Raw genomic sequence first — 21,190 nt, 5'->3', positions numbered from 1 at the left:
GGATAGGCTCATATTATTTGTTCACTATATTATACTATACTATATATATATATATATAGCATACATATAGTATTATACTATATGTTTATTTATCATATTATTGTTTATTATCTATTATTTCTTTTTTTTTTTTGCTTTTGGGGGGGGCAATTGGGGTTAAGTGACTTGCCCAAGGTCATGTGGCTAGTTAAGTATCTGAGGCCAGATTTGAATTATCTATTATTTTTTATCAAACATTGTGCTAAATTCTTCTGGCACAAATTTTAAAATGAAGTTGCCCATAGGGAGTTTACTTTCTAAGGGAAGGAGACTATACATAAAGGGGAGTGAAGGCCTGAGTGGGGTACTTCGGTTTGGGAAGTTCCTTGGGTGGTTAGTGGAGAAAGCATTGGCACACCCTATTCAACTGCAGTGACTGATTATGTGTTGGGAGGGACTGGTAGGGGGGGAGTGTAGGGAGTAGGTAGCCAGGGTAGAAAGTAGCATGGCCAGCTCTGGCTTGATCCAGAGGACCTTATGAGTCACTCACCTATCTGCACTGGGAGGGCTGAGAGTCAAAGGTTAATTATCATAATGTTTGGAACACCTATCATTGTTTCCTCCCCACACTATTATTAACTTCTTTTCTATGAAGTCCTCCTATCTGCCTCTAAAGCAGGGTTCTTCACCTGGTGTCTGAACATATCTTTAAAAAATATTTTGCTCCCTCTATTTCAATATAATTGGTTTCCTTTGTAATCCTATGTGTTTTGCTTTATGCATATAAAAACATTCTGACAAGGGGCCCCTAGGCTTCACTAGATTACCAAAAGGATTCATGACACGAGAAAAGATTAAGAACATTCACTTACCGAATACATTCCCATTATGGCTGGGAGAAGAAGCTGCAGATGAGCTCTCTTCTTGGGGACCAACCTGAGCTCACTTATTTTGACACCCTCCCAAGAATTTCCAGATCAACTATTAAGCCAAGTTATGTTCTTTTCTCTTAGATACCCATCACTTTTTTTTTCTCTATAACCCTACCTGAACTCTGACTCATTTTGTTTATGGCCTGTCTCTGAATGACTTGAAAAACTGATAAAGGAGTATGATTTGTTTGTATAACTCAGTACCTTTCCTTTTGTAGCATGCAATGAATGTGATCGGGATCTTTGCAGAAGAACAGGCCCTGGTGCTACAGATTGTAGCTGGAGTACTCCACTTGGGAAACATCAGCTTTAAAGAAGTTGGCAATTATGCTGCTGTGGAGAGCGAAGAGTGTAGGTGGCTCTAAAAATGTGATAGAATGAATGTATCTAGCTTAACTGCTCTAAAATGGCTTGCACCTTTACCTAGCAGGCTCTGGAGCTCACAATTTCAATGCTGATTTTTTACTGATATCTTTTGTTTTTAATCCCCTTCATTGCCTAACATATCCCGCTCTTGTCCAGCAAGCTCTCTCTTGCAACAAAGAATAGGAAAGAAGGAGGCCAGGTAGCACAGCGAGTAAGAGCACCGGCCCCAGTGTCGGGATGACCTGGGGGATCGAATCTGGGCTCAGACACTTAGCACCACACCCAGAAACACCTGGCCTTGTAACCCTGAACAAGTTACTTAACCCCAATTGCTTAGGGGCGGCCAGGTGGCTCAGTGAGTAAGAGCACCGGCCCCAGTGTCAGGATGACCTGGGGATCGAATCTCGGGCTCAGATACTTAGCACAACACCCAGAAATAACTGGCCGTGTAACCTTGAGCAAGTTACTTAACCCCAATTGCTTTAAAAAAAAAAAAAGAATAGGAAAGAAATTCAGCAAAATTAACCAGCACATCAATTGAATCTGACAGTTTGTGCAGCATTGCAAATTCACAGTCTTGCACCTCTGCAAAGAAGGGAGGGAAGTGAATTGTTTCATCCTTTCTTCCAGGTCAAACATGCTTAATATTATTCGTAATGTGTTTGACTTCTTGTTTTTGGTCTTTCTACCTGCATAATTATAATGATTGTGCATTATTTTCTTGGTTCTTCATTGGACATCAGTTCCTGTAAGTCTTTCCATGTTTCTGAATTATTCATATGCATTGTGTCTTATGGAATGGTGTTATACTCTTATAGTCATGGGCCACAATTTGGTTAGCCATTCCCCATTCAATAAGCATTGATTTTGTTTCCAATTTGTTTTTGTGACTACTAAAATGAATATTTGGCTGTAAATGTGATCCTTCTTCACTTGGACCTCTTTTGGGGATATGTTTTGCAGTGGCATCTCTGGATCAAAAAGATCAGGATATTTTAGTTGCTTTCTCAGCATATTTCTGTGTTGCTTTCTGGGACGGTTAGACTAATTCACAAGTTAGCAGATTTCTAGAAGGACATTTGAGCTACTACATGGGCTAAATCAAACTGTCTCATTATGAGGGGTTAAGGGTATTACCCACTTTCCATTTCTCCCACCTCCATCATGCATACAAACAGCAATAACATTGTAGGATGAGAAAAGGGATTCAGTTCCCTAGTAACCTTGGAACATTATGGCAGAATTTCATCTCTGGATAAAAGAGATTTTTTTTCTTCATTAAATATGAAAAGTAAATAGCAGGGGCAGCCTGTTAGCGCAGCGAGTAAGAGCACCCGCCCCAGAGTTGGGATGACTTGGGATCGAATCCGGGCTCAGAAACTTAGCACCCACCCAGAAACACCTGGCCGTGTAACCTTGAGCAAGTTACTTAACCCCAATTGCTTAAAAAAAAAAAAAAGAAAAGTAAATAGCAGAAAGAACTTTCTCTATGCCAGAAGACACACCTATAGGGATTAATCTTCCAGTGAAAACCCTAGCTTCCTACATTCACCTGCAAAAGCCTGATTACAATGATAAATTTATGTTCCTTTGAGATTGATATGTGGTCATAATTTATACTCAGAACCACCCAGAATCAATTTTGTAGTGGTGGGATAAAAATAAAAGCTGCAAAGATTCTTTGCATATACACTGATTTCTTTTATTCTCATTTATTGGGGAGGAGAAGTGGAGGTTCTTGTGAGAAATCCAAACAGTTCTATTTAAAATTTTAATCTTTTTTATTGATACTTTTTTTTTTTGCTTTTTCTTATTGGAGTAGGAGGAAGGGCAGTGGGGTTAAGTGACTTGCCCAAGGTCACACAGATAGTAAAGTGCGTCACGTGTCTGAGGCCAAATTTGAACTCAGGTCCTCCTGACTCCAGGGCCAGTCCTCTATTCACTGCACCACTTAGCCGCCCCTTTTATTGATACTTTTTAACTAAAATCTGAGTACATACCTCCTCCCATCCCTTACCCAGCAAGCTATGTCTCTTGTGAAAACCTTATAAAAAGAGGAGGAAAAGCAGTTCAACAAAACTATCAAATACCTCAGTTGTGTTTGGCAGAATATACATTATTTCATATCCATGGTCCCCCATCTTGGCAAAGAAGAGAGAGAAGTACATTTCCTCAGCCCTTTTACTCTTCCAAGAATCAGTGAAGATCTTCTTCAAGGAATAACTTCAGTGGTTGTTTTTACTGTTTAGAGAAAAATGGCACTTCAGTAGAACAAAGTCACTGGTTACCTTTGCTTTCAGTCTACCCAAAACCATTGGGGAGTACTCCTAGGCTTTGGAATTGCAAGCTCTTGAGTTTTTCATTTTTAAATGTTTCTGGTCTTTAACATTAGACTTCCTAAGAAGTAGGTGATTCTTCAGTCTTGTTAGAGAACCCACCTATCCCTTAACCACCCAAGAAAACATTTCTTTGCATTTCAGCATTCTTCAAGGATGATAAATTTAGAAATTTAGAAATAAATAGTACCCCACTCATTGCTGACAGTGCAGTGGAAAATTAGGCATGGGGATATTTCCATTCCAAATAAGGCTCCTTTTTTGTTTTTCTTTTTCTGATAAAGGAGGAAATACTGCTAACTCCCTGATTTCTGATATTGTCCATCTTGATAAAGCAGATATGGTACATTTCATATATAGCATTGCGGGCAAGAGGTAAAAAATAAGAGCATTCCTTAATTGGTCTAGTTTCACAAACACACACACACACACACACACACACAAACAATAAGCCAGCACAGAAACACGTACAGATATATGTCTATATATGCAATATATACATATATTGCAGATAATCATACAAAAGTATTCACCATGGTCATTGATACTTACTCTATAATATCTCCACTTTGGGGTTCATTCTGATTTTTACATAGATAATAGTGTTTTCCTTGGCTTTGTAGACTTGATATATTAGAACCCTTTGCATCCTATTTATACACTGGAACAAAATCATGAGACTGCAATTATTTCTCTTGGTGTTTGAGCCAAGATGAAATGGTTTGTTCTTCACTGATGACAGGAGGAAGTGACCATCTCAGCCAACTGAGTAAGACCCAGCATTGGCACCTACTGGAGAATTTCCCTGGCCCAAGCTGGTGGTGGGATGGGCTCAGATAATCCTATACTAATGTATCCAGCAAACTTCTCCTAACTATCCTGTTATAGGGAGCCATGGAGTTCCCCCAACACCAAAATCTCTTGATTAGCCTAGAAAGGCAAAATTCCCCTTAAAACTGGAGATATTTGATCCAGCTAACCTTTGACAAATGAAACCTTACTGTAATTATATTATATAAATGTGACATCCTTCAACCTGCTAATTTCAAAAATGGTAAGTCAACAAAAAATGCAGGAAGCTATGTCCCAGTCTGATGAAACACAATTTGGCCTAGATGAATTCCAAAAAAGTATTTTTTCAAGAAAAATGGAAATGAACAATTTACCCTTAAAATTATACTGGAGAGAAAGGATGAACCCTGTCCTCATGATGATATGTAAAAAATGAAAGTATTCCTAGCTGGATGGTACAATGGGTAGAGTGCCAAGCCTGGAATCAGGAAGACTCATCTTCATGAGTTCAAATCTAGCCTAAGATACATACTAACTCCATGACCCTGCACAAGTCACTTAACTCTGTTTGCCTCTGCTTCCTCATCTGTAAAATGAGCTGGAGAAGGAAATGGCAAGCCACTCTAGTGTCTTTGCCAAGAAAACCACAAAACAGGTCATGAAGAGTCAGATACAAATGAACAACAATTTCTTTCCCTCACCCTGTATTTATATGTTAGGTACACAAAACCTCCCAAGAACCTAAGAAGTTCACATGCATCACACTTCTTTTTATTATTTACTCACTGTTGAAATTATGAAGATTTAACTAAAAATAGAATGACATCATTAATTGCTTTTTTCTTATGCTAGGGAGAACTGATAAAATGCCGGTGCATCATTACTATATATTATCTCCCTAGCAATAGATGTAGTATCCTATTTTTGCTTTTTTTTTGGAAGAGGGGAGGGCAGGGCAACTGGGGTTAAGTGACTTGACCAAGGTCACAGGACTAGTAAGTGTTAAGTGTCTGAGGCCAGATTTGAAATCAGGTCCTCCTGACTCCAGGGCCAGTGCTCTATTCATTGCACCACCTAGCCACCCCTATCTTATTTTCTATCTTTTCTATTGCTAATTTCTTCCACAGTCTCCCCCCCTTGTGCCTTGGTTTGCATTCTACCTGGCCTTTTCCTGGTGTGACTATTTGAGAACTTTTATCCAACCCCCAATCCAGTCAATTCCTGGCATCTATTCCCTCCTCTCCAGTCACACTACCCAGATTATTAAAATAGTTTTCTAATTTTTTTTCCCCTCCTTCATTCTCTCCTACATATTGCTTCCAAACTAATGACTTTCCTATACATTGCTACTAATGACTCTTACCTATTCGTTTCCTGCTCAAATTTTTTCAATGTACCCCCACCGCCAGTTTATTCTATTCCAAATTCTAGCTTGGCATTCAAGGTCCCCCAAAATCTAGGACCAGTCTACCCTTTTATATGATTCCCTTTATAAACCTTTACCAAACTACTTGCCATACTCTGAATGTATGTCACATTTTTCCAACCTCTATGTCTTTGTTCTCAAGATTCCCTTTACTTGTGCCTTCTTCCCTTTTAAGGCCTTATATATTTATGTTAATTCCTTGTATGTCTTGGAGTGTAGGCCCTTAGGAGAGATAGTATATGTAGATTTTTCCTCCAGTAAAAACATTATCTTATTCTAGCTCTACTGATTTTATATGTGAAAAAGCTTTTAATCTTTATTTAAAATTTTACCTTTTGTGATTACCTCTATCCAAAATTTAGCTAAGAATTCCGCTTGTAGTCACAGCTATTGAATTATCTGATTTCGTTCTCTTCTAATTTTTGGTTGTAGGTCCTCATATATTCAGGTCATGCCCCTTTCAAACTTGTAGTACACATTGTTAGTATGTCAATTTAATCATAATGCTGACTGATCATGGTTCTTGTCAAAGACTTCCTCTAATAATTGATATTCTTGTTGTATCAAAAACTGTTATGGAGTTAAATTGTTTTTTCTTTCTTCATTCATCTATGTACAAATCTACTTTTTTATTCTTTAGTGCCAAAAAAGTTTCAATGATAGCTGCTTTATATTATCATTTGAAGCACAGAAGGATTATTCACTTTCATTCTTCTTTTTTTTTTATTTCATTACTTCCCTGGAGCTTCCAGACCTTTCATTCCTCCAAATGGGCTCTGGAATTATTTTGTCTAGTTTTATAAAGTGCTCCCATGGGTAGCTTGATTGTTAAAGTACTAAGGCTATAAATTTATATAAGACTGAAGTATGTTTTGGTAGATCAACTCCTAGATACTTTATGCCTTATGTAGTTGGGAGAGCTTTTAAACAACCCATCCAGGTGAAAGATAAAATATTTTCATTTTGAAAAGAAAATGTATTTGTTTCCACAGTTTTGGCCTTTCCTGCTTTTCTCTTGGGGATAAACCAAGACCGTTTAAAAGAGAAACTGACCAGCCGGCAGATGGATAGTAAATGGGGAGGCAAGTCAGAGTCTATTCATGTGACTTTGAATGTAGAACAAGCCTGTTACACCAGAGATGCTCTTTCCAAAGCCCTGCATGCTCGAGTCTTTGATTATTTAGTAGATGTAAGTAAACACAAATTAATTTCTTTGGGATGATGTTTTTTATTCATACACAATTTTTTATTGTAAAGGTATTAAACACTCACTTTTCACTTTGAATCCCTTTGTCCTTCTCACTCACCCTGTCCTCCACCCCAGCGCTCATCTACCTCTTCACTTCCAAAATTGAGTTCTGCGGTACATAACTCCAAAATGATAGGGTTGTGAATTCTGAATGGGAAATTGATAGAGTTAGGACAGAGCACTGAAAGGTGAAAGTAAAGCAAATGAATGTAGTGGACCTTTTCACTCCTAATAATTCCTAATACTTAGAACGTGTTCGTAAGTGCTAGTTACATATAAGTTGGAGAGCTAACTTAATTTCTCACCAGAGTTATTTTGATGTTGAGGCAGCTCAGATAATCAGATGATCTGGGTTACTCACTACAAAGAGAATGACATGGCTCCATATATATGTCTCCCTAGAACATACCTTGTGCGATTCACTGAATGGCTGTCTATAAAAGGATGAGCCACACCCAGAAATAGGACTAACAGTCATTTTGTTTCATTGTGAATTTATGGCCCCCTTAGATTAGCAAGCAAATTGGAAGAAGAAAATAAAAATGCAAGATTCAGAGCAATAAGTCAGAGTCTTTCATTTCCCGAATAGGAACCGTATTAACAAAGTTCTTCCTCGAAAGCCGGATTTTTATTCACAATCTTAGACTGTCGGGGGATATTGATGATTCTTGTAATGTAGCCTTCTGTGTTCAGTTGTACTTCCAATGAAATCAATCCAGATGAGAATCTATTCGGATTGAAAGGACTCCACAGAGGAGATGAGCCATGCCAGAACTGAGCAACTTTCATCATAAAGAGGGCCCAACTTTTTCTTCTTTCTTTTGTATTTTGGATCACACTTGCACTTTTTTTGTTTTGTTTTGTTTTGTTTTGTTTTTAATAGTTTTGCTATTTGGAGTAGCAACTTCATGTGGTGAGGAAAGAAGATTAGGTTTGGAGCCAGAGAACTGGCTTTCATTAGATGTGTGAACTTGGCCAAGTAATTTAATTTCCTTACTTCAGTTTTCTCAGTCCCAAATGAGGCTAATAACACACTCACTATACATGTTTCACAGAGTTGTGAGGAAAGTGCTTTGTGAACCTAAAAACTCTATATAAAGGCAAAATATTATTGTTATCCTAAAGAGTTTTGCAAGCCAAAAGCAGAATATCAAAATGAGGTTAGCTGGTGTGAAGACAGTATTCTTGGAGATACATTTCAATTAACTGAAATTTTCCTATTCCACGGAGAAAGAGTAGTTGGTTTGATTTTCTGAAGGAAAAGTTGTTGACTATAATTTTGTTGTTTATTCTCTCTTAGTCCATCAACAAAGCAATGGAGAAAGACCATGAAGAATACAACATTGGTGTCTTAGATATTTACGGCTTTGAAATATTCCAGGTGAGAGTTAATGGAGAAGACAGGGTGAATGGTTGGAGAGAAGGGTGAAATGTTTCACTGGAGTTACAAGAGATGGTTCTAGCTAATGGAAGAAAAGTGTAGATCTATTTTAGTCTTTTTTCTGAGCACTATCTGTTCTTTACTTGAATATTTTCACACAAATACAAATAGACTTGTGAGAAATTATGCATCTAATGCTTTTTGTTCAGATTCAAATGATAAAGTTGTATGCTCTGCTGCAGAATTGGAATGACCCCACTGACTTCCAGAAATGGCTTTTTTCAATACTTTTGCAAATAAAGACTTAAAATAAAATGAATCAATTTCTTTTATCTTCCAGAAAAATGGCTTTGAACAATTTTGCATCAATTTTGTTAATGAAAAACTACAACAGATTTTTATTGAATTAACACTAAAAGCAGAACAGGTAAGTCAATACCTAGTTCCCTTCCCTGGTTTTCTGCTTGGTTGGTCTATTTGTTTTTAACTTAAATTAGTTGTATTTTAGAACTGCTTGCTACCCTCCCTTTCTTCAGGTTTGTCTGGCATAATGAAATGTCTCCTCAGAGAATCAGGCAGAGAAGCCCAACGATATTATCAACTTAGCCTATTAAATGATAATGCCATCTGTTACCCTCTTTTTTCTCTCCTTAAGCAAAGATACAGTGAGTCTGGTCTTATGACTGGCTAGGTTTTTTCTTTTTCTTTCTTTCTTTTTTTGTTTCTTTTTGTTTTGTTTTGTTTTGTTTTGTTTTACTACTTTCTGACTCACTGACCAAAGTGGAAAATCTAAACCTGTTTCCAGCCTCAATTGTCATTGTCTGAGGCACACACAGTGTTCGAAAGGAAAAACTTGGTTTTTCTCAAATTTGTTCCACACCCAATTTTCCCTATAAATAAATAAATCCATAGCAGGGACAAGAATTTGGAATCTGACTTGAGGTGGTCTGTTTTAGCTTCTTCTAAAGAGTAGCAAGACTTGTTTCTCATTAAAGGAAATTGGCACTTTAGTTTAATCATGGGAATATAACATCTTTCAACAACTTACTCCTGTACTTAAAAAATCCTCCGTGGCCTCTTGCTGACTACACGATTAAGCTGAAACGCCTTATTTTCATAACTGAGGTCTTCCATGAGTTGGATCCACATTACTTTTACAATATCCACAAACTTACACAAAACCTTTACATCAGCCACTTATCCCATCTGCCTTAAGGTTTTTTCACCTTTAAGCATTTCCTCAGGCCACTATTTCTGTCCACTCTATCCCTTTTTGGCCTGGCATGACACTTGTTCCTCATCCAACCTTACCCTTTTCCGCATCAAAATCTCACTCATCCTTCCAGGCCCAGTGCAGACTCCATCTTTTCCATGAATCCCTGCCCTCCTCAATCCAGCATAAGTTGATTTCCTCCCTATGGGACACATTGTCTACATTAGACCTTTTCTTATTTTATTAATTACTAGTCAAAGAATTGTTACTGGCCTTATATCATAATTACCCAATAGTGGGTTTTTTTAAATGGTAACAAAGAACTACCAAGCCTCTGTGTTAAATTTTTTTCTAGGTGTCTATTTTTAGTCAACTAATCAACAAGGGTTTTAAATACCTAGGCTATAAATAAATAAGTAAATTTGTGAGTATAAATAAATAAACGAGGCACTGGAGAGGCAATAAAAATGAAAGTCACTGCCCTCAAGAAGCTTGTAATCTAGCAACAACGTGTATGTATATAGATGTATATATGTATGTGTATGTATATATAAGCATATAGAAAATAAACAAATAAAAACAAGGTAAATCAGGGGTGGGGACATTAAATTCTGGGGACTTTAGGAAAGGCTTCATATAGAAAGTGACATTTGAGCAGTTTTGAAGAAAAAAGGGGAAAGGTGAGAAAGGTAGCACATTTCAGGCAGGGGGACAGTCATTTCAGCAGATACACAGAAATGGTAGATGGAGTATTGTGTATGAGGAATAACATTCATTGCACTGTGTTCATCTCCGGGCACCACACTTTGAGAAGGACATTGAAAATCTGGAGAGTGGCCAAAGGAAGCCAGACAATCAAGATAAGATAGTAAAGGAAATTGAATCCATGTTATATTAGGATTGATTGAATGCACTAGAGATGTTCAGCCTAGAAAAGAGAAGGGAGGAAGGAGATAAAAGATGGTAATGTCACGTGTGAGAAACATCAAAAAGATCAACTACAGTGGTATGCAGCCAGCCTAATCTGCTTACACAGTTATCATAAGTCACCAACAGGATCAAAGGAGATTGTGAGAATTTTACCTTCTCTCTTGCAGGAGGAATATGTGCAAGAAGGTATTAGATGGACTCCAATTGAGTACTTTAACAACAAAATTGTGTGTGACCTCATAGAGAACAAAGTTGTAAGTGTTGGGCCTGGCTGTGGTTTCCCTGTTCTCAAGTTCATAATAAAAATTTTCTGTGTTTAAATAAACATGGAATTAAAATTTAAATAAAAATCAGTCTTAGAATATCACATGTAACACTAGGTTCTGCTGATGTGTTGGTTAGTTATACCAAACTCTTTCTTTCTCTCCCTCTATTTTTCTCTGTCTCTCTATTCCCTCCATCCATCTTTTCTCTCTGTTTCTTTATTTCTCCTCTCTTTCTCTATCTCTGTCCTTTTTCTCTTTATTTCTATATCTCTTCCTCTTTTTTTCCCAGTCTCTCTGTCTGGGTTTCTGGGTATGTATCTCCTTCCCACCTGCCCCTCCCCCTCCCCCCCCACACACTTTCCTACTCATTTCTTCCTCCTCTTTCACTTCCCCTTTTTATTCTTTTTGACAAAAGATAGCTCTCTAAGGAGGTGTGGAAAGAGAGAGAGAGATTTGGAAACAAAGGTGATATGAGAAAAAAAGTTATCAATAAAAATAAATAATATCAGTCTTTATACTTAAGTGAGGAATAATTCAACAGAGACAAATATAAATTTTAGCAAATAAATTGTGTGTGTGTGTGTGTGTAGATGGATGGCAAGATAATTTTTTGAGGTAATCTGGTATTTTCTCATACGAAGACATTTTCAGTGGCTTAATCAGAGTTAATTGTCCATCTTTGAGATACAATAACAATTTTCACATAAATTATGTGTGCCAGTGGTCTAAGAAGATGCCTAGAGCATTGAGAAATCAAGTCACTTGTTCAAGGTCATGTGACAAATATGTATCACAGGTAGAATTTGATCCTAGGTCTTTCTGTCTCTGAGATCACTTCTCTGTCCACTGTCATATCTTAGATATGAGTTATCATGGTGAAAATATTTCAGAATCCCATCTGCTTTCCTATAGCCTGGGATTAAGAAGAGTAGAAATAAAAATATGGATTGAATTCAATTCATCAAATTCCTATCACTTTTGGTTCGGACCTCTGATTTTCTATTTCATCTACCCCTTTAAAATAATGACAAATAAAATCTTGGATGGGGAGTAAAAAGTCAAGCCCATGCTAGTTTTAGGGAAGAAATAATGTATTATCTCTTTGTGTGATTTCAGTTAAACCTAAAGGGAGTTAAATAGCTTTTCACAGAATAGTCATAGTCTTTTTTTCCCCATCATTATCCCTATTACATGGCCCTCCCCTTAAAGGGTCATTGAATGAATTCTTATTTTAAGAGAAATACTGGCTTTCAAAATAGGAGTTATTTATTTTCTTAAGCAAGAAACGGACACCATCTATATCATGTAGAATTTGTATTGATTTGAAATACTAGAACCCCCCTGGGATCATGAGCATTCTGGATGACGTCTGTGCCACAATGCATGCAGTGGGTGAGGGAGCTGATCAGACACTGCTTCAAAAGCTTCAGATGCAGATTGGAACCCATGAGCACTTCAACAGCTGGAATCAAGGATTTATCATTCATCATTATGCAGGAAAGGTATGGTAAGAAGCTTTGGTTGCAGAAGGAAAGGGGAAAGTGGTTTCAACATTGACCTATTAATTTCTTCTGCATGAAATAGTCAGTAAGTATTTATTAAAAGCCTACTCTCTGCCAGGTACTATGCTAAGTGCTGGGGATACAAAAAGGCAAAAGACAGTCCTTGTCCTCAAAGAACTCACAATGTAATGTGGCCTCTTTGTGTCCAGTTTGTTTAGTGGCTAGGGCGTGGAGTGGTTGAAATGAACCCTTTTATCAGAGTTTGCTATTGATCTCTGAGATTAGTCCTGATTAATTTATGCTGTTATTCTTAAGGAGTGCCGGAGTGTGAATGAGTTCAGTGAAATGCTCTCATCACGATGGGGAGTTGGGGCACCCTCACAGCAAATGATTTACTGGTCATGTGTTATTAGCATCATCTTTTTAAATAAAATAACAATATACATTTTTGTATTCCTTTTAAGTTGGAAGTTGGTTGAAGGGTTTAGTTTATGTAATTGATTTGTAAAGAGTAAAGCTCTGCTGACCATTCCCTTCTAGAGTAAAAGCCTGAGCTCTTGTGGGTTCAGGTGTGCAATGATCAGCAGAACTGTCTGCTCATGATGAGCTGATGGCACTGACATACAGCATGTGCTCAGTCCAAAATACAAGGTCTGTTCAAATGCCTTCATCAATCATGAAGATGGTTTCATATGGATTCCACCAAGATACAAGCCTAATGACTTATTTATTTGGGCCCCAGGTATCCTATGACATGGATGGCTTCTGTGAGAGGAATCGTGATGTTCTCTTCATGGATCTGATTGAGCTTATGCAAAGCAGTGAACTGTGAGTCAGAATATAAGCATGTGATAAAGTTCTTGGGATTATTGGTTTAGATCTGCTTGGGAATGGGGAGGTAATATAGTTCAACCACAAATGAGGACCCTGATACCCTAAAAGATCAAGGCTTGCCAAGATCAAGAAGATATAAACCAGAATTTGCACTTAGGTCCTCTGATTGAAATCTGATTTGCTTTCCAGTATACCATCCTTCCTCATGCTTAGTGGCAAGCATCTATAGCACCGATGCAATATTCACAGAGCCAACATTCACTATAAATATACCTGCATAGTGCTTGATCACAAAATATAACATGCTCTCCACATAGAAGACAGAAGCAAAACATTTATTCAGACACCAGTAAGCCGATTCTGTCATAGTAGCAAAGAAGTATAAGCCACAACAGCACAGAGAGCCACACCATCCTTTAGCCTTCCCATAAACTAACACAAGGCCAATATTTACTCACAAGTCTATCCTCGGAAGTGTCCTCTCCTCCCAACCATCTAACTTGCTCTGACTTCCAGCTTCCTGTGGGCTCTGCTCCACCCTTCAGCAAACTCCTCCCACCACAGGCTCCATGTGACTACATTCAGCCTATTAGGGCGAAGAGTTTATTTTCAAAGCAGGGAAGGTCTTCAAATTCCCTTAGGGTTATTAAAGGGCAAGGAAGATCTTCAAATTCCCATTACCATTACAGCATATTTGTCCAGCATGATTTCAAGGCTAGGGAGCAATGGAAAGGCTAAGTCAACTTTTAGAAAAGCATTCTATTTGTCACTCATCTTCTCTCCCATGTTGCCCTATGTACATTTTAAAATTACATTCCTACTCCAAACCTATGCTTCTGTGATCCCACTTAAATGATCCTTCTGAATTCCCCCTTTTTCCCAGTCATCAGGCATTAGATGGGCCCAGAGCTCTCCTAAACCTTTCAACTAGGGCATCATACATGAGAATTTTTTTGTGTCTCATTTCATTGCTGGCATGGCCATCACTGACAATGCTAGAAAATTCATCAAAAAGGCCTAGATGTATCAAAAATCCAACCAGGGGTTTTTCCACATCTTTAATTCTAGCAAAGTGAGAGTTTTTGCTTTTTTTATTCCTTTAAGGGCCTATTTTTCTTTTGTTTTGTTTTTTTTTGAGGGGCAAAAACAAGGCAACTGGGGTTAAGTGATTTACCCAAGGTCACACAGCTAGTAAGTGTCCAAGTGTCTGAGACCATATTTGAACTCAGGTCCTCCTGGTTCCAGGGCTGGTGCTCTACTCACTGCACCACCTAGCTGCCCCCAAGGGCCTAGTTTTCAAAGAGCAGTCAAGAAATGTTTATATTAGTGCTTTAAGGTTTGCAAAGCTCTTCATATACATAGGTTCTTTCATTTGATCCTAACCACAACCCTGTGAAGTTGGCACTAAGTGAGATTAAGTGACTTGGCTGGGATCACAGGGCTACTGAGTATATGAGATTGGATTCAAATTCAGGTCCTCTTAACTCCAAGTCTAACATTCTATCCATCACAGCACATAATATGACTTTATTCTCTGTCCAAGTTAAGTGAAGCAGAACACCAAGGAAATAATCAGAATAATTCCAGCAGCTCCAAGTAGCCATTTGGAAATAATGAGAGGTTGCCTATATCCTCAAATTGCTTTTTCCCTATTTAAATTTATACATAATCAATAGCTTAATTTTTTATAATGTTAAAATCTAAATGGCACAAATTTCATCTGTAGCTAGTCAGCATGCACTTATTAAGCGTCTACTGTATGCCAGACACTACACAAAGTTGCTGTAAAGAATATGTCCCTCATCTACCCTTCAGATTCTAGAGGACACATTATAGTCCCATAGAGTTCACTGGACCAAAGCAGAGTGGAGGGCTATACTGTCAAGTCAAAACAATGACTATGTTACATTTAGGCTTTAACCTCCAGGGGTTACTGAATTAAGGGCAAATAAAAGAGGAGAAAAGTAGAGAAATAGGTTTCAAAAATCAGTTGCCCAGCTTTACATTCTAGTAATAACTTGCATCTTAGAATTCTTTCTCATATCTATTGTTTACTACACCCCAAGCCCTGTAGCTCAAGGGATATAGCTGTACCTGGATTGTCCCCACTGTACCTGGACATGCTCATTCTCTGTATTACCTAGAACAGGGCTTCTTAAACTTTTTCCACTTGTGACCCCTTTTTGCTTTTTTGTCACTTTTTTGGCTTTTCATGGCCTGAGGGCAGACACAGTACAAAGTACTGCTTTGTGTTCAGAACCAAGGCCACCGTAAGGTTGCATGATGCAAAATGGGCAAGGTCTGCCAGAAACACCTCAGATTCAAATGTGTTTAATTTTTAAATTCATTTTTGTCATTGCCTTTTACTGATAGCACAGTTTAAGATCCTGGGGGCGGCTAGGTGATTCAGTGAATAGAGCACAGGCCCTGGAGTCAGGGGGACCTGAGTTCAAATTTGGCCTCAGACACTTTACACATACACACAAAAAACTAGCAGTATGACCTTGGGGAAGTCACTTAACCCCAATTGTCCTCCCCTCCCCCTCCAGGAAAAAAAAAAAAAAGAAATGCTCATCCTAAAATACCATTCTAGAAGGAGAATTGTAGCCAGTAATCCACTAAAGCTTGTCTCTGATTTCTTATTCTCTTGCTTCTTTTTTTCAGGCCTTTTATAAAGGCTTTATTTCCGGAAAATCTACAAGCTGACAAGAAAGGACGTCCCACCACTGCTGGCAGCAAGATTAAGGTACTGTTTTGTTTTGAGTTGTCATTTAGATTATGGTGGGGGGAGATTTACCCTAGAGCCAAGGACTGGGCTGCAAGGCTCCAGGGCAAAAGTGAAGCCAAAGAGATAGGAGGGGCTTGATAAAGAAAACACTTGAGGACTGATGCAACTGTTTAAATAGGGGTCACAGGTCATCAGCTGAATTTGCCTTGGCCAAATATAAATCCCAAATGGATTTTAAGTACCTTGACAGACTATTATTCAGCAGATGATAATCAGCTGCTCTCTAAGAGGAAGTGGATTTTAGCTGAAGCTGAAGGAATTTTTGTTAAACCTAAGAGGAAAGTTTCTGATTCAGAGCCACGTCTGGAAGTCTAGTTTCAAATCTGTGTTCCAAATCAAGGCTTGAGACTGTCCGGTTTCAGAGCTTTATGGACCCAAAATTCTGCTAGGCTATTATAGAGAATGTTTATTTTATCTTTTCTTTTCTTTTTTTTTTTCTTTCCTTCTCTTTTTTGGGGGAGCCTTCACAAACTGTGTGTGTTGATTGTCCCATTTGTCTATTTGGATGTTCAAAGGCAAGGAGTTCAGTATGTGTCAACATATATCTAATATTCTCAATGTATAGAACAAGGAAGAAGAATGTTCAAAAAGAGTGTTGGTACAGTCCATGATTGAGCAGCAGATTTGGAGTTATAAGGCCTGGGTTTCAAATCTTGACTCTGCTGCTTAATACTTTTGTAACCCTGGTCAAATGACCTCCCTGGGCCAAACCTTGCTCATCTGTGAAGTGAAGGGGTTGGACTCACTGACCTCTGAGGTCCTGAAGCCTGCAAATAAGGGCTTTCATTAAGGAGACAAGCCAAATGCACATGGAAACATAGGAGCACTTTCAAAGAAATATGTGTCCAAATCTTAATGGATAATGTGCTAATCAAGTACCTTTTCAGCATTCTTTTTCATTTCTTCCCAATATAAACTCCATTTTCCAGGTGGGCTATATTCTTGATCGTCCCATTCTGACTCTCACCATCCCATCCCATATCCCACCATCCCACTACACCCATCTCACACATGTAGCTCATTCTCTTTCCATAAATGGCACTTGAAATGCCATTCTCCCTTTCCCCAGACACATTTACCCATCTCATCGACTAAGCCTCCCCAGTGCCTCCAGCCAACATTTCTTTTCTCTCTTTGTGAATAGCTCCATATATTGTATATATCAGAACAGTAACAGGCTTACTCAGGAATAATAAAGATAGGCCTACCGAAAAATGTAAGCAAAAAATTGTGTTATGGTTTAGCACGTTATCATATTCTGTCTTATATTGTCTTTTTAATTTATTTGTATCGGTGTCCTTTCTCCAAAGGAATTATTAACTTCTTAGGGGCTTAATACAGTATTAGTCACATTGTCATAATAACAGCTCAGATTTATACAACATTTTCTAGTTAGAAAGTGCTTTTCCGTGCTTTTTCATTTGATTATCACAACACTGTAACTAGACAGTATAAATAGTTCTATACCCATTTTATAGATGAGCAAATCAAAGCTCAGAGATTAAGCATCTCTCCGGGACACAGACTTGGGTTTGGGGACTCAAGTCCACATTATGCTTTTTATTGTAATATCCTCAGTAAACAACTATTGCACTGAGTCAGTGCTGAGGGAGTCAGACTAGGGACAAGATTAGAGTCATATGTATTCATTAGGCTTCTTGGAGGAAGTAAGTTGTAAGCTGGCTTCTGAGAGAAGGGGAAGAAATCAGCATGTGCCTAGGGCTGGAGGGAGGAGCAAGGAGTCAGCCACGGACAGTCATCACATTAGGCTGGCTGTAGCTCAGCGTCCATGGCAAGAAAATTCATCGTGAAATTAGAGAAATTCTCAGAAGCCACAAGCATTAATATCTGCCTGTAGCTTGTGACTCATGGGTTCAGTTGTAGGTCCAGACTTTAGCTCTGGGTTGGAAAATCTGGTCACACGGCTCTCAAATTCATATCCAAAGGACCCAAATCAGCAGAGTTGCACATGACCCAACTTTGAAACTAGCTGGATTTTTTCCCTATGTCTGTTTTATGATGTATAAGGATGCCTATAAAAGAGGTGATAATCTCCTCTTTCTGACTTGACGCTCCACTCCCATCCCCCCCAATAGCTTTAATTTTTTATTTCTTTCATTTAATTCTGTGACTTAATTAAATAGTGCTGCCACACATCATGCTAATGGCTAATACTGCCAACCAGTGAATTGAAGGTTTTTGTTCAGTATCTAGTTTAACCTTTGATTTATCCAATGATGTCTACAATCAGCTGGCTTCTGTCCTCTATCATAGCCCACTTTCTTACCATGTGGTTCACTTGAAATGGTATGCAGGAAAATACTGACCACCCTCTCTTGTAGAGGGGGTTTCTTATAGCACGTTCTACTATTCTGGGACAACCTAGCATAGTGAATGGAGGATGGGCTTTGGAGTCAGCAAGATCTGGCTCTAAGTCCTGCTTTTGACACATACTAGTCGTCAGACCGTGGGCAAATCTCCTAACTTACTGGTGCTCTCAGGAAACTCTCTAAAACTATATTACAAGCATGTTGCTGATCTGTATCACTATTCCACACAGAGAATTCTCCCAAACTGATGAAACTACAAGTACAGCTCAAAATGAAGCAAAACGTACTCTAGTTACTGATCTGTATTGTAAAATCATTTTAAGACATTCCTTCCCATTGGGTACATTGAAATTTTAGGATCTGTCTACAGGTTCATAACTTTCCATTCCCCCTCTTCAGAATATTTCCCCTGTTGAAGAGTTTCTTGAAAAACATTAAGAGGATTTTACTGCATTGCATAATGATGTACGTGGCAGTTGGGAGAGGAGGATTTCTTTGCCATGGTTGTAGGGATGTGAAGTAAGAACAGTGTTGCAATCTATGCCAGTGGTACTTGAATACCCAGTTTATGAGATAGGAAAAAAGATGTTTCATTTGGTTCCCGCTGAGCCAACTATAAATTAGCAGAAAAACATGGTGAAACTCTCAGCAGAGAAGCTTAGTGAAAATCCAGATGCTGCTGTTCCCAGTTTGTTTTCTAGGACACTGTGGAGCAAAATGATCCTTTCAGCTGATCAAAGTCCAAAGCAGAGCTCGGGTGGAGAGGACGATTGAACTTTGAATTCTCCAGTAAAGCCACAGTCTCTCCCACAGGGTGGTTACAGGTGCCCATGGCTTCATCACACTCATCTTCTTCCCTTTTTAACATGTGTTGTCTGCCCTTAGAGACTTCAGCTATAAAGTGTCATTTGGGCTCTGAGGGTTGGAAGATTCTGACGTGTCTTCGAAAGTTCTCCTTTTTTCTTCCTGAATTAATTCCCTGTTGTTTTAACCTAACTTTCTGAATCAAAACTAGGACAAGGAAAACAGGGTTTTACCCTGGCACAGCACTGATAGCATGTCAGCAGTATAGAAACAACTGAACTTAACATCTAGTTTGACAGAACTGGGGAGCTACCAGATGTCAGATGCTCCTTAAGTGAACTTTTCACTGATTTATTCCTCCAAGTGAGCTCTTTCTTGACCCTCTAATTCTGTGAAGCATTCCTAATAACGTCCAAAAATCTCCCACCATTCAACTGAATTTATCTTAAAACTTTGACTTGTGGTCATGTTCAAGGTTACTTGCCCTTGGTGTCAAAATTGCTAGTCACAGTGGAGATAAAAAATCAGTGCTTTGTCCCATAGCCCCAAGTTTGACAAGGATTTTTCTTTCTTTTTATTTGATTAATTTTATTCTGAACTTAAGAAATAAAATGAGCATTTCTATAATATAGTAGAATAGAAAAAAAGATACTTGTACATAAAACTGCAAATTAAGTATAACTTCTTATTCCTTTTAAATATATAATAAAGTTATCTTGTAACTTTTCTTTTTTTCTTGCCTCCCACTCCATCCTAGCAGTGGCTACCTTAGATATAAATGTGTGTGTGCATGTGTGTAAGTAAACCATTCTATTCATATTTCTATTTATCAGTTCTTTCTGAACTAGGCAAAGGAGTGGTGGAAGGGTTAAAGAGAGATAACTAGGGAGTCTTTTTTCATTCTTCACTCTCAGAGGTATGCTTCTGTCAGTGAACATGTTTAAAATGTCATATTCACTAAGCTTCTTTTCAATAAATCCAAAGCAAAAAGAGAATTTGGGGTGGAAGAGAAAGAGGATTAATTCAGTGAGAAAATGAACTCTTTAAAGAAACAGAGACAGTGAGAATAGTGTAGTAAAAACAGCCTGGATTAAAGTCCTCTTACAAATGGTTATGTGACCCTGGGCAAATCATTTACCTTCTCAATACCTCAGGTAACAAGTTGTAGATGACTTTCAATGACTGGGCTGACTTTCAAGGGATGTTTCTTTACCAGAAAGTGAAAAGAATCACAAATTTGGTCCCCTCCCCTAACTTCCATCACTCCTCAAAAAAAGAGGGATAGATAAATGATAGCTATTGAATCAATTTTGAATATTAATGATGATGATGATGATGATGATGACACCAAAACATTGTATTACACATGATTGTTATCAGGGTGACATGGTAAAAAGAACAATGGCCCTGTGAGTCAGAAGACCTAGATTCAAATCCTAACTCTGATGAATACTACCTTTGTGACCTTGGCAAGTGACAACCTCCCTGGACCTTAGTTTCTTCAACTCTGAAATTAAGTAAATCAAGTAGATTGCCTCTGAGGTCCCTTCTACTTCTAGACCTATGATGCTGTATATATAGATGACATCAAGTTGTGTAGATCTACCAAAAGCACATTAAACATGGTTGTTGTTTTAATCTCAGGAAAATTTTCTAATGATAGCAAAATATCCTTTGGACTTAATAAACAATAAGTCATTTTTTTAGTCATGTCCAACTTTCCTTGGCCTCATTTGGGGTTTTCTTGGCAGAGACACTGGAATGGTTTACCATTTCCTTCTCCAGCTCATTTTACAGATGAGGAAACTGAGGCAAACAGGGTTAAGTGACTTGCCCAGGATTACACAGCTAGTAAGTGTCTAAGGGCCAGATTTGAACTCGTGAAGATAAGTTTTCCTGATTCCAGGCCCAGCACTCTACCCACTGAGCCCTCCCTTGGTGTGTATAGTGTCCCTATCAATAGCTCATGTACTATTATCCCCTTCCATATTGTGGGAGTTAGGGATATGGCAGGGAGCATCAAGATCCCCTCTGGTTCTAAGAATCTATAATCCATCTTCTT

General features: G+C 38.3%; 1 protein-coding gene across 1 annotated transcript in view; it reads left to right on the top strand.

The window, feature by feature from the left end:
• The window catches only part of MYO1E (myosin IE), a 250,079-nt gene that overhangs the window by 138,777 nt on the left and 90,112 nt on the right, over positions 1–21,190 (top strand). The window contains exons 9-16 of the mRNA XM_069098166.1: positions 1,130–1,262; positions 6,824–7,020; positions 8,381–8,461; positions 8,802–8,888; positions 10,772–10,858; positions 12,205–12,372; positions 13,115–13,200; positions 15,871–15,952. Of these exons, the coding sequence (XP_068954267.1) occupies positions 1,130–1,262; positions 6,824–7,020; positions 8,381–8,461; positions 8,802–8,888; positions 10,772–10,858; positions 12,205–12,372; positions 13,115–13,200; positions 15,871–15,952 (921 nt within the window). The remainder of the gene's footprint in view (positions 1–1,129; positions 1,263–6,823; positions 7,021–8,380; positions 8,462–8,801; positions 8,889–10,771; positions 10,859–12,204; positions 12,373–13,114; positions 13,201–15,870; positions 15,953–21,190) is intronic.

The sequence above is a fragment of the Petaurus breviceps genome, unplaced genomic scaffold (assembly GCF_028583685.1).
Source record: "Petaurus breviceps papuanus isolate PSGF00001 unplaced genomic scaffold, PetGlider_PUasm1.0 37, whole genome shotgun sequence".
Classification (NCBI taxonomy): domain Eukaryota; kingdom Metazoa; phylum Chordata; class Mammalia; order Diprotodontia; family Petauridae; genus Petaurus; species Petaurus breviceps.
This window is presented reverse-complemented; position numbering and strand designations above follow the sequence as displayed.